The sequence below is a fragment of the Fundulus heteroclitus genome, chromosome 14 (genome assembly GCF_011125445.2).
Source record: "Fundulus heteroclitus isolate FHET01 chromosome 14, MU-UCD_Fhet_4.1, whole genome shotgun sequence".
Taxonomy (NCBI): Eukaryota; Metazoa; Chordata; class Actinopteri; order Cyprinodontiformes; family Fundulidae; genus Fundulus; species Fundulus heteroclitus.
In genome coordinates, this window is record NC_046374.1 from 13,375,416 (window position 1) to 13,391,923 (window position 16,508).

Sequence of the window (16,508 nt, forward strand, 5' to 3'; positions counted from 1 at the left end):
TTCAGTTTTGTCTCTTTAAATTAAAGAATTAAAACAGGTACATCTGAAAATGTTTTTTAGAATGTTGTGGAATAGTTAAATATTTTTGTCACTCATTCCAGAAAGCAGAACTCCTAAATTATATTACCAATGAGTGACCCGCTTGAAGACATTTCATTTTATAGTTTTGTTATTATGACTTGCATATAACAAAAAACCCAAAGTTCAGTGCCTCAGAAAATTTGATCACATAAGATTCATAAAAGCATAATTTAAACAGAAAGCTCAAGTTTCTAAAAAGTATATTTTCATATTTGATTTTGCATGAATTACTGCATCAATGTGCCGTGGCATAGAAACGGTCAGCCTGTGCTGCTGCGTAGGCGTCATGGAGGCCCAGATTTCTCTGGTAGCAGCCTTCAGGTCATCTGCCTTGTTGGGTCTGGCGTCTCATCTTTTTAACAGAAGCCCACAGATTCTCTGGGGTTCAGGTCAGGGGAGTCTGCTGGCTAATCAAGAACAGCTCCACCATGGGCGTTGAACCAGCTTTTGGTACATTTGGCAGCGTAGGTAGGCGCCGAGTCCTGCTGGGAAATTAAATCGGCATCTCTCTGAACTTCACACTGGACTTCTGCGCCTCAGCTCTTCCTCCAGACTTTGGGACCTTTTACTTCCATATGAAATGCAAACTTTTCTTTCACCTAAAACAACAGGGTTTTAGACCACAGAGCAACAATCCCTTTATTTTTCTCCTTAGTCCAGGTGAGACGCTTGCAGCCCACTTGTCTGTGCGGTGGCTCCTGGCTCCAGCTTTAGTCCACTCTTTGTAAAGATCCACCAAATTCTTGAATAGATTTCACATGATAATCCTCAGGGCTGTGGTTATCCCTGAGGCACATTTTCCTAACACTTTTTTCTTCCACTCAACTTTCAGTGAATAGACTTGGATACAGAAATCTGTGAAAAGCCAGCTTCTTTAGCACCAACCCATTTTTTGGGTCGCCCTCCTCGTGGAAGGTGTCAATAACCATCTGCTGGACATCTGTCAAGTGGCCAGTCCTCCCCATGACTGTCGCCTACTGACCAACACTGAAAGACCATTTAGAGGCTCAATAAAGCCTTTCACGTGTTCTGAGTTAATTAGCCAATTAGGGTGCGACGCCAGGAGTTCCCAATATTCAACCTTTCACCAATGTTTAAATTTTCTGAAACGCTGACTTTTGGGTTTTCATTATCTGTAAGAAACAATCAATAAAATGACAAGAAATAAGACTTAAAATGGATTGCTCTTTGTGTAAAGAATCCATTTCATTTATTAGTTTCACTTTCTGAAATAGGTGACAAAACATTGGACTATTCAATGATACTGATCTTTTTTTTTTTATCTCCTTTAGTTGTTTGGTTTAGTTTTTGTCTAATATAATCAAATCATTACCAGCAGACGTTAATGGTTTAGATCTGCGGAATGAGATTTGAGTGGAGGCCTGCTGTCCAGCAGGGGGCAGAAGGACTCATTCGCACCGCCTGCTGCTGTAGATTGGCTGTTGGGACGTGGCTGAACTGAAGTTTACCTTCTAACCAAGGAGAAACTGTTGAGGTAAAAGGCTTTTTTCCTGCTGCAAAAACACAAAAAAACATGCCTGGAATGTCAACTATTCACATTCATGGCTCTTGACATGTTTGCAAATCTGAAACAGAGCCAGACTGTCTAGTACCGAAAGGTGCAATTACCAGAGATTCAAAAAGAGCAGCAAGAACAAACTCAACACAGCTACATTTTAAAGCTACAGCAGAGTATATGCAAGCAAGAACTGAATGACCTGTTTGGGTGTTTAAGGTGCATTCTCTTGCCAAAAAAATAAATAAAATAAAATGGCAACATCATACATTTTGTACTTTACTCTGCTGTGGATAGGAAAGGAGTTTAATAGATTTCTTGAATGTTGCTGATCATTAAATCCCAAATCCCTACCCGAATGAAGCAATAAACTACAATAACAAAAAAGAAAAAAACAGAACACCAAGCATGAGAGAGAAGTAAGAAACTTCTCTATTCAAAACTATATAACAAACAAGCAAATATAAGAAAGTCCTGCAGGAATAGGTTCATTTCAGTTGAGCCAAATTATCAGTAAATAGGGGTCAGAAAAGCTGCCAATCATTCCAAACATAGTTCAAAATATCTCCTTCATACACTTCCTCCAGCCAACAACACCACATCCTTTGCAGCAGCTAATTGCAGCCAAAAGTGGAGATGGATTGAAAGTTGTTCCTTTCTTGCCATGCATGACCATGTATATAAAAAAAAAAAACAGGTCTTACTGGGGTCTAAACATGAAGAGCATCAAGTCATTTCACATCAGTGAACTATGCATGTCATTTTTGATGCGCCATTAGCATTGTGATGGCCTTTGACTGGCATTTGCAACTATTCTGCAGCAGTTTAGCATACGTGCAGTAGATGTGCCATTTCAAAGTCTGTGCCGGGGATTTTTCATATTAGAAACATGGCTGGCTATCTTTAAAAAAAAAATTCTTTAAATTCATTTAAAAAAAAAAAATTTGATTGAATTGTGTATGCTAACAGGTTAAATGTATAGGCAGGCAGTGCAGGAATGTAATTTACCCAGAGTTGTGTATTTTTGCTTTTGATTGAAATGTATGGTAGATGTTAAATAGTGGGATGGGGGTAATTCAGAGGCCTCTGCTCTCCCCGGTATTTAAAAAAAACAAAAAGGCACAATTAGCAGTGAACTATATTGCATAATCTGTCCAAATAATATAAAGGCTCAATTCAACAGATCCTTACAAATAGATTTGCAATAGAGCATGAAACTTTGAAAAGATCAGCATCTCTCAAAAGTTCATTTACTCCAAAAAGTCACAGAAAAACTGACTTTTATACGTATAATGTCCCTCGAACATGACATTATACTTGTTCCACATAACAGCAGTTCCTCTGATTTCGGGGAAAAAGAGCTTCATCCAAGCCAGCGTAAGCCCACGGCATCTAGAAACTCAGTCCACTAATGTGTTGTGTTTAGAAACCTCTCATGGAGCGACTGAAAAGCTGTTTGTTTTCAGCCAAATGCAGAAACCCTCAGGCTGCGATCGAACACAATGGAGGAGTCTTCAGCGAAAGAAAGCCCATTTAGCATACGTGGTTAGTTCTGTGGTTAGAAACGGAGGAAACAAGCTTGGCGATCATGCTTTTTAACGTCACCACAGCTAATGTGTGCACACTAGCATCACATCGCATTCCCGGAGCATTGAGCCCACGTTTGTTGGTCGGCGTCTGTTTTAATATGCAGCAGGAAGACCTGCCTGCAAAGCTGCATCCACTTCAGGGAGCAGCTGTGCAACAACAACAACAGCCCACCTGACGACTCGCAGAGACTACACCGCTACGTGTGAACTCCACCTATCCACTCTGTGAGAGCAACGAACTCTGGCCGCATACTTGCCCCGACTTGCAGGAACCCCAGCCTTAAAACCTTGAGAAAAATCCTCAAACCTATTCAAACTAAATCTCAGGCGTCCCTATGCCAAAAATATGAGCCTAACGTGCTGCAGCTTCGCCCCGTCTCTCCTGCGTTTCCCACTGAAACACACAGACTGCGATCCCCGACAGCCCGAACTCACGACGTTCTGCGATGACTCATTTAGTTCAGAGTAATTTACCCTCAGGCTTAAGGGATCCAAACTTACACAAAAGGAAAATCCGAGAGAGATTTGAAGGCCCGCAAATGCAGAGGAAAGCAAAAAAAAAACGGCTCGCACGTCCACAATAAACGAGCCTTATATCTATAGGAGAAAGGATTACGGAGGCAGAACAGGTTTACAAAAAAAGTAAAGCTTCACCATGTGCACACTGTTCAGTTTTAGCCCATGTGTATCTAGTACATACGTGCATTTACGGGCCTTTTTTTTTAAAGCAAACTGCGGCAATATTTCCTCCCGTTTTAGCAAAACAGCAAATAAACAAGCAGCGCATCACTGGCCCCAGCCGACGTGTAGAACAGGAGCCACTTTGTGATGTTTTTATTGATCCGCCTGTCGCATCAGACGCAACAGCACCCGACAGAAGAGAGGAATCCTCCTCTTAGTCTCAAAGAAGTGCTGAGCATTAAAAGTCCATATTTAAAGCTTATTCTGAAGTGTTCTTTCATACGTTTGTCTACAGCATGCAGGCTTGGGTGCAGCTGGGCTCTCGGTCCGCCCGTTGGTGCTCTGACGCTTCATGGCCAAGCAGACAGGCGGATGGGAGGGATCCCTGATGGATATCTGTTCCGTTTGTGCCTGTGTGTTTTAACGTTATCCACTGCGCGGCTGTGCACGGGATGGGCGACTGGTGTGTGAGAGCGCCGTCCCCGCTCAGCGCCCCCCCCCCCCCCCCCCCCCTCTCAGCATCGGGGGGGCCGCTCCGTTCCGCTCGGCTGGCCGAAGCCGTGGCTGGCAAGGCGCCCGCTGGATCAAACGTCAAATTATCTAAAAAGGGCTCAGTGACGCAGCAAGTTGAGATGGTGAATCATTACAAAAAATAAAATAAAAAAAATTCTCATGGCTTCTTTGTGAGGAGTAAGACTTGAGGAGGAAGTATCTGGTATGGTAGAAAACAGAGAGAAGGGGGAGGGTCTGAATTTAGTCTTATAATAAAAGTTATTCCTAGATGTTTCTGCAGATTCTTCACGGTTTAATATAAACCTCTCTGTTTCACAAGGACATATGCATGGCCAGAGAAAAACTAATGCAAACAAGGAGATCGGTGACAGCTCTACCAAGCTTTGATGAAATTAAGACAGAACAAAAATAACGCAGTACAACTAAAGTGCACTTCCTCTAGTTAAGGTCAGGCAGTTTCAGGTGTGGTAGTCTTTACACAAGTGTTCATCCACCTGCAGATTCTGCAAACAGAAAGTTAGAATACATATGTATTATATTCTGTTGTATGAAATCACCATTGGGAGGTTAAATATTTACAAACTCTGGATACCAGCCACAAAATTCTGCTCAGTGCATCTTTGATTTTCATCCTAGACACCAAGAGCTGAATTTTTTGCGTTTCATAACTTTGAGATTAGTTTATTGTAACACATGCCTGAACAAAACCCCCCCGTGCATGCTGAACAAACTGCTGTCAGGCTTCTAACCCGACTGGAAAGGTTTCTGCAGGACCACCTCTAATCCGGCTAGACTGGCTCCGCTTTCACTTTACGCTACAAGAACTCGGTTCTTTGGTCTGAGGGGCTTGAAAGGGGCTATGTGAATGAAACGTAAAAAGCAAGGTTTTGCTGAGTTAAAAAAAAGATTTGACATAACCTGTTTAAAGATGAACCACCTATGTCGTGACCTATAATATTTCATTTCATTTTAAATGGAGTTGTCTATATTTCAGGGAGGAGAAAATACATCGAGCCAACATAATGTAGTCGCATAAGTGGGCATGTAACTTTGCTCAGAATAAACCTTCACACTGAAACCCGTGTTAAACAGAGTCAGCTTTCATCCTTTACACTGAAACTCTGACTAACCCCAATAATGTCCAGCTGTTCCAGCAGGCTCCTCCTGACATCTCCTCAGTAACACGGTCCTGACAGGCCCTAAGAAAAAAGCACTTCCAAATCCTCAGAGGGTTCTCACCGTCACAAGCTATCAGGCGGGGAAACAGATCGGTGTAAGGGTGTGAACGTCTCTGCAGCACACTTTATTTTCAGTTTGCTTTGAGTTTACCGAACGTGGCATAGTAAGAGAAAACTAACTTATAAATACGTTTTTTACAGCTAGAAGTTTGTTTTAACCTGATGAATTTAAAGGTTAAAAAAAAATAAAATAAAATAAAAAAAATAAAATAAAATAAAATAAAATAATAATAATAATAATAATAATAATAATAATAATAATAATAATAATAATAATAATAATAATAATAATAATAATAATAATAATAATAATAATAATAACAACAACAACAACAACATTAAAAAAGGGAAAAAGTTCCAAACTGACTGATCTGGTGCGATGTTTTACGCCACAGTAACCTGGTATTCTAACACTGGAGTAATGTATAAACTATAGACTTATAGGGGTATCAACACTCTTTCTAAAAACACTGCTTGTGTCTCTGAAAAGGCCAACCAGTCACACTAAATCTGCTTTACTCAGGTTTGTAAATTAAAAATTGCGTTACTCATTTTTAAAAATAAAAACACTTTATTTTGACTCATAAAACTGATTCAGAGCAGCGCAAATAAAAGCATAATTTCTTGATTTTAACCCCAACTTTGCAGCACTTGCAAGCCCTTTTAGCTAAAACTGGAACAATCCCCAGAAGTCAGACCACATATTCTGTGCTTGGTCAACTCACACCGACAAATGACAGTCCTCCCTTTGTTCCAAACACAACTATTTCAGTACCGACCTCGCGTGCCCTCTTTGGATGTAAAACATGCAAATAAAAAATAAATTTAAAAAAAAACTACAACCTTATTCAAATAATCAGACAAGGGACATGGACATATTTTACATAAAACATACAGTAAAGCTCTGGTGTAATAAAGCTCCTGATAAAAGCTCAACCTTCCTGTTAACAATCTGAAGATGATAAGACCCGTTAAATCCAGCCTACATCTGTGTCGCTGCTACAGACACACGCCCGGTGCCATTTGTGTGCATTTATGGTCTATTTGGTGTTGCACATAGTAAAGCAAAGTTCAGCTGATAAGCAGCAGCTGCCTCCCAGAGGCGGCGGCAGCCACGCAGGACCGCAGATGCCTAAATTATTACAAAGCAGCATGAGGTTCACAGAGAGGAGGCTCAGCTTGAAACATGTCTCCATCCTTTTTTTTCCCCACAGCAGGACGGCCACATTATCTGCTTCCATCACTTATGAAACAGCAACTAAAACACGAGTGACATTCGTCACGGGCTGACTGGGTGTGGGCTGTTGTCAGGATAGTTACCCCCCTGGTGACTCAGTGGGATTTGGAAACTAAAAATAGAAGATGATAAACGCCGTGTTTGAAATGCTTAGACCTTCTGCATCTGGCTTCACGAAACGCTGAGACAAAAAGAAAAAAATAAACTGCTTCAGATTACAATCTCAGAATCAATGCTTTTAGTTTCTCTTTGACACAGGTTAACCCACATATCTCTCAGGTGAACTTCCTGAAAAAAAATAAAAAAAGCTCTGCCTTCCTGCCCAATTCAACAAGTCTGCTGGCTTTTACGCAGGTAAGCCACGAGGCAAATCTGTCCTTAACACTGTGTGAGTTTTCTTCTGTTTGCATAAAGCCACATGCTGCTGGATAGGCCTCTGTCATAAGAGACAAAACAGATCATGAAGGTCAATCACACTTTTTTTTTTTTAAACAATATTCCATAATGCCGCAGCATGAGGTTCCCCTTCTGAGGCTCCATTAGTGTGCACATTTATAACCGTGCAACTACTTTTATCCTGCTCTTTATTGTTGAAATATCCTCAATGTGCAAAAGATTTTAAGTGTAGTTTAAAATTAGTTATTTTTAATTAGTTGATGATTTGTGAGCAGCATTACAAAAGGAACCACTCTTCCTGATTGGCTGACTTCAAACTAGTCATTATCTGGGTATAATGAAGCATGTGTACAACGATTCACTTTTGATTTGACCGTTTCTGACGGGTAAAGAGGAGCGCCTTCTGCCTGAACCTCAAACGGAGAAGAATCCTTTTGCTGCACGAAACGGCCGGACCTGACTGAGTCCACCAGGACGCATCAGCCTGTGGAACAGACTCAATATTTGTTTGCCAGCATTGTACGCCGCCTTGTTTAGTTTGAGTAAAGCTCGCCAAAACACCATTTCGGATTTTTTCATTAATCTCAGAAGTGGGGGTTGAGGCTTTTACGTGCTTTTACTCAACCGTCCACTGTTTGTATTAATAAAATCCTCTCCCGATTCAAAGGGAGTAGCCTTGACATCAGGATCGGTTCCCTTTAAAGGAGTGACCTGTGGCAGATTAGATCCGTTGTGAGAGACGAAGCTACCAACCTTTAGCCAGAGGTGGTTTGTTGGGACTGAACCTCTGAGCAAGGACAGAAGAATAAAAAAATAAATAATCATCAGACCCAACTGAGCACCTCCTTTCACTGTTCTGTCCTTGAAGTTCAGGTCGGTTCATTGGATATCTACACAGATTCTGAAAGCTCTTGTTTTTCCCTCCTAGTAATTGCACATGAACATCCATAGAAGAGTACAATTATTCCTTTACATAAAATTATTTCACTGATTAATAAGACTTGTTCACTGAGCTCATCACTGCAGGCTAATAGTTCTGGTTTCTCAGACCCTGCGTCTTCATTTTTGTTTCGCTTCATACACATAATCCCTGGCCAGTTTGCTAAACGTATCTCAAACATTGATAAGAGCGGTAGAGTATATGACAAAGACCCCGCAGGTGACCAGTGATGTATTAAAGCCTTATACATAAAAAAAAGGACATCTTAACACCAGGGAAATCCCAGCTGGCCTTTGGGAATGAGGTTCAGTACCTCCTACGTTTGACCTCATTTCCTTGGATTGTTAAAGTAAAAAAAAAAAAAACATGCATAAGAGCCTCTGTGTGCGATACAAAGCTTTCCCGGTAGATCTGTGCCAAGGTCTGGTTTTCTTTGTAAGAGACAGAGAGACCAGCCAGGCAAGTGTAGAAGACTATAGCACAGCTTTAACTTTAAACATGGGCCTTTTTTAATCCATTGTGAAGGCTCATGTTTCAACAATACGATCCAACCATGATTCTCAGAACCAAAAGGAGCGGCCGCAGTGGATTTTTAATTAATCAAAGCCGCTGAATGACTCAATCCGTGTTCCCTCCTCAGCTGAGCATGTAGAGCTGCAGGGTTTTCACGGAAAGATTTGCCAGGCAGGTGGGATCAATTCCAAGAAACTCTGAGGCCATGGAGGACGCTTACATGGCCTCTTCACACCAGGATCCAACTTTCTCCATGACTAAACAGTTCTGGATTATTGCAAATTTAAAAAACCTCTTAAATCTTGAAGCGATCGTCTCCCTTTTCTGCTTTAACAGCAGCTAAACAGTTTCTCCCCCCGCTGCCTCCCTCACAGCCGTATCGCTATGCTTCACCTGCATGGCTGGGTGGGCCCAAACAATCTGTGACGTTTCCCCCCCATTGAGTCATGTGGCATTTTTCTGCACATTTACCAGTTTTAATCTCGCTGTGGAGGAGGAAACACCACCGGTGCTTCGGCGTCACACCCCCATCAGCAGCGTGGGAGGAGGCAGGTCCCGTTAACCTGGCAAAAAGCTCGGTGCACATACAGCAAGAAGGAATCGTGAGCACGCGTTAAAAAAAAAGGCGTTCACTGTTGCCTGCGAGTCGGTCACGACTAGTTTCTGAAGCCTACGTTTGATTTTGGATATTTGTGCTGCAGTTGTTGCGAAACTGCACCAAATTATGAGTAGCTTCTGAGCAAACGGGGCTTGAGTGTAGAATGAACATGACCTCCCAGAAGTCTTGTATACATGCTGAGATTAATCTGGCAACTCCCGCGCTAGCTTTAAAGAGCGGGGAGCAGAATGTGTTGTTGATGAACTCAGGATGACCTCCTTCAAGACCCTCCAGGGACCACACTGCTGGGTTGTTAACGCTGCTGTGCTAAAGAACAATGTTAATGATGCAACAGCATCCTGTCACACGTTCAGCCACTGGCTGCAGTTCTCCTACGGTGGAGGCAGCAGCAGGCTGGGTCTATGTCCACCTAGCAGGTCACAGATTTTAAACTTTTTAAGTATTGCTTAGAATGGAGCCATTTCTCTAGACATTTCCTGACTCATAAAATACAACAGTTGCCTTACTCTAATGTTATGTTCCCTTGTCTTTCCCATTTTGATGTGGTACTAATAGAAATGGACCTCTAGCATCATTTAGTTCCTATGCTCCACTTATCTGGAACAAACTTCCAGAAAACTGTAAAAGTGGTAAAAGCCTGAGTTCCTTTAAATCGAGATTAAAAACACATTTGTTTAAAATTGCCTTTGAATGTTCAAGTTAAAATGTTTTTACTGTTTTCAAATGTTCTTTTTTTGTTTCTACACTATTCTGTTTTATTTTCCTATATTTTAATCATGTAAAGCACTTTGCATTGTCTCTGTACTGAATTGTGCTATATAAATAAATTTGCCTTGCCTATGTCTAATCATAATTTTACCCTGGTAAAAAAAAAGCTTAAAAATCAAATACATATACTTTGTAAAACCCATATTCTTCCCATTGAGCCCCTAAGGCATTTTCTTAAATCAGAAAATTGAAGGCTTGATGCCACTTTTCTGACCTGGGCCATATCATTGTGCCCCTGAGCAAGGCACTTAACTTCAAGTTGCCAACACGACTGTGTGTTGCATGAATTTGTGTATGGGATTGGTGGCTTATTGGTTACAGAGCTGGGCCCCAAAGGTTGGCGGTTCAAAACTCAGTCTGTCCCTCTGGGTCCCTGAGCAAATCCCCTGACCACAGATAGCTCCCTGAGGGCGGGGTTAAACGCAGAGACAAATGTCCCCTCTGCGGGACTATAAAGGGAAAACTTTATTTATCATTATGAGAACAAAACTCTAAGTATTTCCAATGCCAGCAATAATTTTACATAAATTCAGTTTCTTTACCTCTAATTCAAATATAAAAAGAATAAATAGGTGTGGTTCTGATTATTTAGATAAATTCAATGACTTCCCTATCTGGGATCCCCCCCCCCACCCCCACACTTTATAAAATATAGAAAGCTCAAACCTTTAAGTACATTTATTGTGTGACATTATGCAACAGCAACTGAAGATGAATTTGTTTAACACTTTTTAAAGACATCTTCACCACAAGTGTCAATGAGCTTGAGAGGGTGTGTTATGTTCCAGATCATCCAGGAGCTCACAAACATAGAAATGTTAGAAATATTGGCATTTCTGGGCGTAGCAGCAGCCCACGGTTTTCCAGATAGGCAGCATTCCAGCCATGTTAAAGCTGTCATGGCGGCCATAGGGCAGAGCTAATCCTGGTGTGAAGGAGCATCTTTGACAACCTCAAGGTTTTTCTGGAAACCATCGTACCTGCCTGGCAAATTATTCCACGAGACGTTTAAAGCCAACATGCTCTGACGAGGCGGGAACTACAGATGACTCTTTCAGCGACTTCAAACCCAAGACACTGCCAGGGTTTCTGTGAATTGTGCGGCACATCATGTTGACTGAAATGTAAGATCTTCAGGACAACTTAGAAACACAAGCATACTTAGTAATGTGCGTTCAGTTCAGGGTTGTGCCACGTTTTTTCTAAATTTATCCTCCCTTGTCCTCTGATGTCTGATAAAGAAAAACATCTTAAAATAGAACAGCCACAAAAAGATGCAAACAGGAAACGCTGTAGGAGTCAACAGAGCTCATTTATAATGCCCATATAAAAAAAAAAGCGGCTAAACAAAATATCTCTGCCTTTTACCCAAAAAAAAAAAAAAAAAAAAAAAAACAGCATGTTTTTGGTGTGGTGATAGTGGAGGATTGCATTGAGGAACAGATCAATCAAATATCAAGGCAGGTCTGCAACAGAGAAAGCGAATGGTCCCCACACCTCACTCCAAGTTACTCCAGGTCATAAACAAAAAAAAAATAAAAACTACACCGAGTCGTTACCTGAAAGTGAAAGATGCCGGCATATCCCTGTTGGAAGCTCTGTCCGTGAGGAACCACTCTGTGCAGGAGGGTATCGTTTAGGGTCAGTGAGGCGATGGCCGCCAGCAGCCAGCAGTCCCCTGCAGATACAAGCAGACAGAATCACTTTCACCTTCCTGCCACCATACATTCAGCTGTGAACGGCAAGTTAACGCGTTAATTTTGCGTTAATTCATTAGACTATTAACGGCGATATTTATTTTATCGCGCATTAACGCATGTTGCTCACATGCTTTCAGTCAGTGTCAGTCAGCAGGCACGCTGACTGCAGCGCGCTGTCACGGCAGCACTCTCCCGCTCCCCCTCCCCTCTCGTACATGGCTCAGCGGCGCCAGCCAATCAGCACGCAGGCTCAGCCTGGCCCGCCCACTCAGCTCTCACACAAACTTCAGCGCCATCTGACAAACTTATCAAACAAACAGCTGAGAGAGACCGCAGCAGCGGAAAAACATGAACAGAGGAAGTAGCACCGTTTGGCTTTATTTTAATACCGTAAATGAACATGTTTGTTCATATGGCAGCAGAACATTAAAATAAAAGTGCTCTTTACACTACTTTTGAATTCATTCTTGGAGTTTGTAAATACAATGCGATTAATCCCGATTAATCCCGATTAATCGCGATTAATCAGGGCGATTAATCGCGATAAAATATTTTAATCGTTGCCCCTTCAGAGAGCTCCTAAAGTGACAAAATATTACTAAGGAGGACTTTTAGCGAGTCAAGAGTTTCTGAAACAGGGAAGATTGTGGAAACGGAGAAAGCTGATTGGCTGATCCACCACCTAAACCGTGGAGGAAATGAGCGTATAAACTTCTTCCCTCATCATACAATTATTAATATGCAGATAAGATAAACTTTATCATCCCCAAAGAGGGTAAATTAATTACTTTCATTGGCTGGACGGGCTAAAGGTGCGGCTCTGGTAATGTAACTTTGAGGATAAAGAAATAACAGGAAAAATATTGAATAATCATTAATAAAGTAGAGACGTGTGCAAACAGTATCGTACAAAGGAATTTCAATATCATTTATAGACTGTTAAAATGCTCTCAATAATGTATAAATAAAGTCACCGAAAAACATAACACAACTACACACTCTAAACCAGATAAAGTGCAATAACACACACTATAGAGGGAGAGTATAAAAGATGTGAGAAGGCATTTTTTTGTATGTTTTAGTATCCATAGCCTAAAGGGTCAACTAGAAGCTTGATTGTGTGATAATATCTCCTCTCTGGCTTTTGATTGCTGCACGCAGCGCTCATCACTTCCCAGGCTGGTGCGTAAAAGCAGAGAAAGAGACACAGTGAGTTCAAAGGTCGGCCTGTTTGAGCAGAGATCCAGGGAGCAGCTTAGCTTTCAGCACTCCTCTGTTCTCCTCCCAGAGCTGAGCAAACAGAGGTGCTGCTCTTCTGTCAAGTTCGCTTTTTGTCTCCTCCTTCTTTTCTGCATTATATGCTGGTCGCTTTGCCAAATCCAACCCCTTTATGCAAGCAGGTAGCCCCACTAAAACGCTGACAGGTGAGAGTGCATTAATATCAAACAGATGAAGTAGTAAAATGTCCAGTGTGGTGAGTAAACAAACAAGCAAAATCAAAATGATGAGGATGTAAATGAGGTGCATCCAAACATGATGATGTGTGACAAATATTTCATTTTGCTAAACATAAATCATGTCACAGATTCCTTAATCATCAGTCATTTCTCTCCAGTTTGTGTCGTTTTTGTTTGCTTCTTGTATCAACTAATCACAGCTCTTAAGAGGTCAGCACCACACCTAGAAACAGGGTCAACCACACCTCCTCACTAAGGTAAAGGTTTCTGTGGTCTCCTTCCTCAGAGTGGCGCTCAGCAACTATCTGACTCACTCTTAAGCCAACACTCCTCGGCAGGAACTTTTCAGGTGAAGTTAGGAGCTCTCAGAGGACCGAGGACCTTTGTGAAAAGGTGGCAATGAACCAAGTTTGCTTCATTCTGATCCATTCTGGTGCAGAACTAAAATACAGCCGCCATCAGCTCCGTTGATCTAAAAGTCTTAAATAAAGAACTAGCATAGGTATTAATATCTCTGGGCCAGTCTTACATGTTGCTTTAACCACACAACTTTAAAACTAAAATCCTGAAAAGACTTTGGTGCAGTTGTACTCGGCCCACCTGAATCATGAGGAGCCCCCTTATGCTGCACTTCCTCCTGCAAGTCTTATACCTCTACCAGGTTTGCACACGTTTGCACATCTAAACCCTTCCACTGCAGCTGAGGTAGCTGGGTTTTTGGTGTGTTTTACAGCGTCCAGCGGGTTTTCTTCCCCACAGCTCCAGGGTTACTAAAAACATACCTTAGTTCAGGAGTCACCAACCTTTTTTAACACTGGGAGCTACTTCATTAATACCAGTACTGACCTTTGAAGTACAAGAATTAGAGCTCACCTTAATGCCTTTATGCAACATAAAAACATGTTTATAATGTTTTTGTCATTTAAAATCTATGTAAACGCAACTATGATTAAAAAGGAAGGGCATAAGAAAAAAAAATAGCATTTTAAAATGCAGCTCACTGGAGGTTTGTGCCGTTTTCTGAACAGGCTTGAGGGCCCCACATGTGGCCCTGGGGGGGCTACCATGTTGGTGACCCCTGCCTTAGTTGCTTCTGAAGGAAATTGGTTGCACTGGATTGCTTATTTATTTGGGAGCGACTGATTAAAAGGGCCGGCACAAACAGTAACCTAAGAGCTGCTCTAGTAAAAACTTACAAAACCGCGTAATCAACTTTGTTTTAAATCACCTAAAAAGTGTGTAGCTGTAATGTGAAGATGTCCGGGTGTGTGAATACTTTTGTAAGGTATTGTTGTGTTTCTTTTAAAAAAAAGAAAAAAAAGAAAGACGAAGAAGAAGAAGAAGTCAACATAAGCAGGAACCACGCAGAGGTTTTAAGCTACAGCAGCTTCTTCTTCTGCTCTGTTTTGATGCAACATCTTTCTTCATAACTCAGGAGAGCGATGACACCGACGCACAGCCTCCATGTTGCCACACATGCCAGCTCAGATAATCAGGCCATCTCTGTTCTGCTCTGCTGAGCCTCTGAGATGTCGCAGAACTGCTTTTACATAAAAGCGGTTTAGACTTCAGATACACTTTCGGATCAACGGCACACGTCGACCAGTGTTGCAGCTCTAATCAAATCTAAAGACAGCAGGATTACAAGAGAAGTTTAAGTAGGACTAATTGGTCGTGTTGGTCAGATTTTCCTCACGTTCAGTCAGCTTCAATGACAGAAAAGCTGGTCTTCAGACCAATTATTCCAGGCGTTGGAAAACAACCAGCTCTTGACGTTTCTGTTTAATTATCAACATGTAATCGATGCGTTCCAAGGAAATTCATTTTTGTGGTAAAAACTTTCCACTGATCTGTTGAGCGGGGCTTTAAATTACAGCTTCATTAGGAAATGGAAGAGATCGCTTCGCACGGCCAGATCTTTTTAAAATCCGGGGGAGGGGGACATCTTTTGAAGATTTGAAAAATTAAAAAAACGTACATGAAGTTGAGATGATGTATGAGCCGAGTACGTCGGTTCAAAACGTCTCTCTCTGTAGCAGTCTCTGCTGTCTGAAGGGCAGGCGGTTTAGGTCGCATCAGCCCCCAGTCAGGACTACGGCCATGCAGGAACATCGGCTGGTGGCTTTCACAACTACAAACGAGGGTTCCTGTCCAAAGACTGTTGCTCTGCATGTTCAGGCATCTTATGCCTCATCCCATGAAGTTATAAATAACCACAATACAAACCATTCACTGTGAATTTAGGATGACGTTTGTACAGTGGGGAGGGTTTCCATATGGTACAGGCAAAAAACTATGGAGGGAGAGAATATGCAAGTGTGACTGAAGTGTTTTTATGAAAAAAAAAAAGAAAAAAAAAAGAATTAGTGGTGGTTGTTATTCTAAGGTATTTCTAAAAATAAATATGCAAATGAAAGTTAAAAAGGTTTAAGCCAGAGAGGGGTAGGTAGGCAGGTAAGAAAGAGAACCCAAGGAAAGAGACAAAGAAGAAGGAACGAAGAAAGGACAACGTTTAGATGATCAAATACAGAATAGAGTCTAGAAATGCAAACTTTTTCCCCATGCTCTTGTTTTTCCTTTTTCCATCCTTAGGAATACTATGGAACTTGATTTTAGTGTTTTTCTCCAATACTGAATGAGTAAAAACGTTAAAGACAAATTATTTCTGCTACCGTAAGAGGAAGACTTCAGTTCTCCTTTTATTTCCCCTCCCCAAAAAAAATAAAATAAAAAAAAAAGAGCAATTAAAAAAAAGAACTCAATATATTTTTACAAATTACAACTAAAAGTTGGGTGTAAATGTTATGCAACGCAAAATTCATGCCATTTTGTGTTCTTGGGGGTGAAATGGGTTTGTAGACTATTAAAAGAAAGAAGACAGAATCCTAGTATTGGTGCAATCAAGTATAAAATGCGGATTGATGGCAATGGCTGCCATTAAGTCTGCACACTGTTTGTTGTCTTTGTCATAGAAAGTACTCCTGGCTCAGTGCCTAGACGTTAAGCAAAGTCTGTTTCCTGGCCAGAGTCGCTAACGAAGCCACTGCTACAAGTAACTTTGACTGAGATTTATTGTCATTCAGAGCTGCATCAAAGAAATATCTGGACAATATTTAGTTGCTGTAGCTCAGGAAAGGCGCAGAAACAAAACAGCAACATCGTTATGTTTGTAGAATAACAGGAATTTGAAGAAAAGAAAACTAAAAGTAAAGTTAGAAAATGTATCTGAAAAAGATAATGTCAAAAATAAGAACTGTAAA

At 41.3% G+C, this 16,508-nt stretch overlaps 1 protein-coding gene across 1 annotated transcript in view; it reads right to left on the reverse strand.

The window, feature by feature from the left end:
• capn1 (calpain 1) overlaps positions 1–16,508 on the reverse strand; it is a 50,475-nt gene that overhangs the window by 21,684 nt on the left and 12,283 nt on the right. The window contains exon 4 of the mRNA XM_036146319.1: positions 11,651–11,769. Coding sequence (XP_036002212.1) covers positions 11,651–11,769 — 119 coding nt within the window. The remainder of the gene's footprint in view (positions 1–11,650; positions 11,770–16,508) is intronic.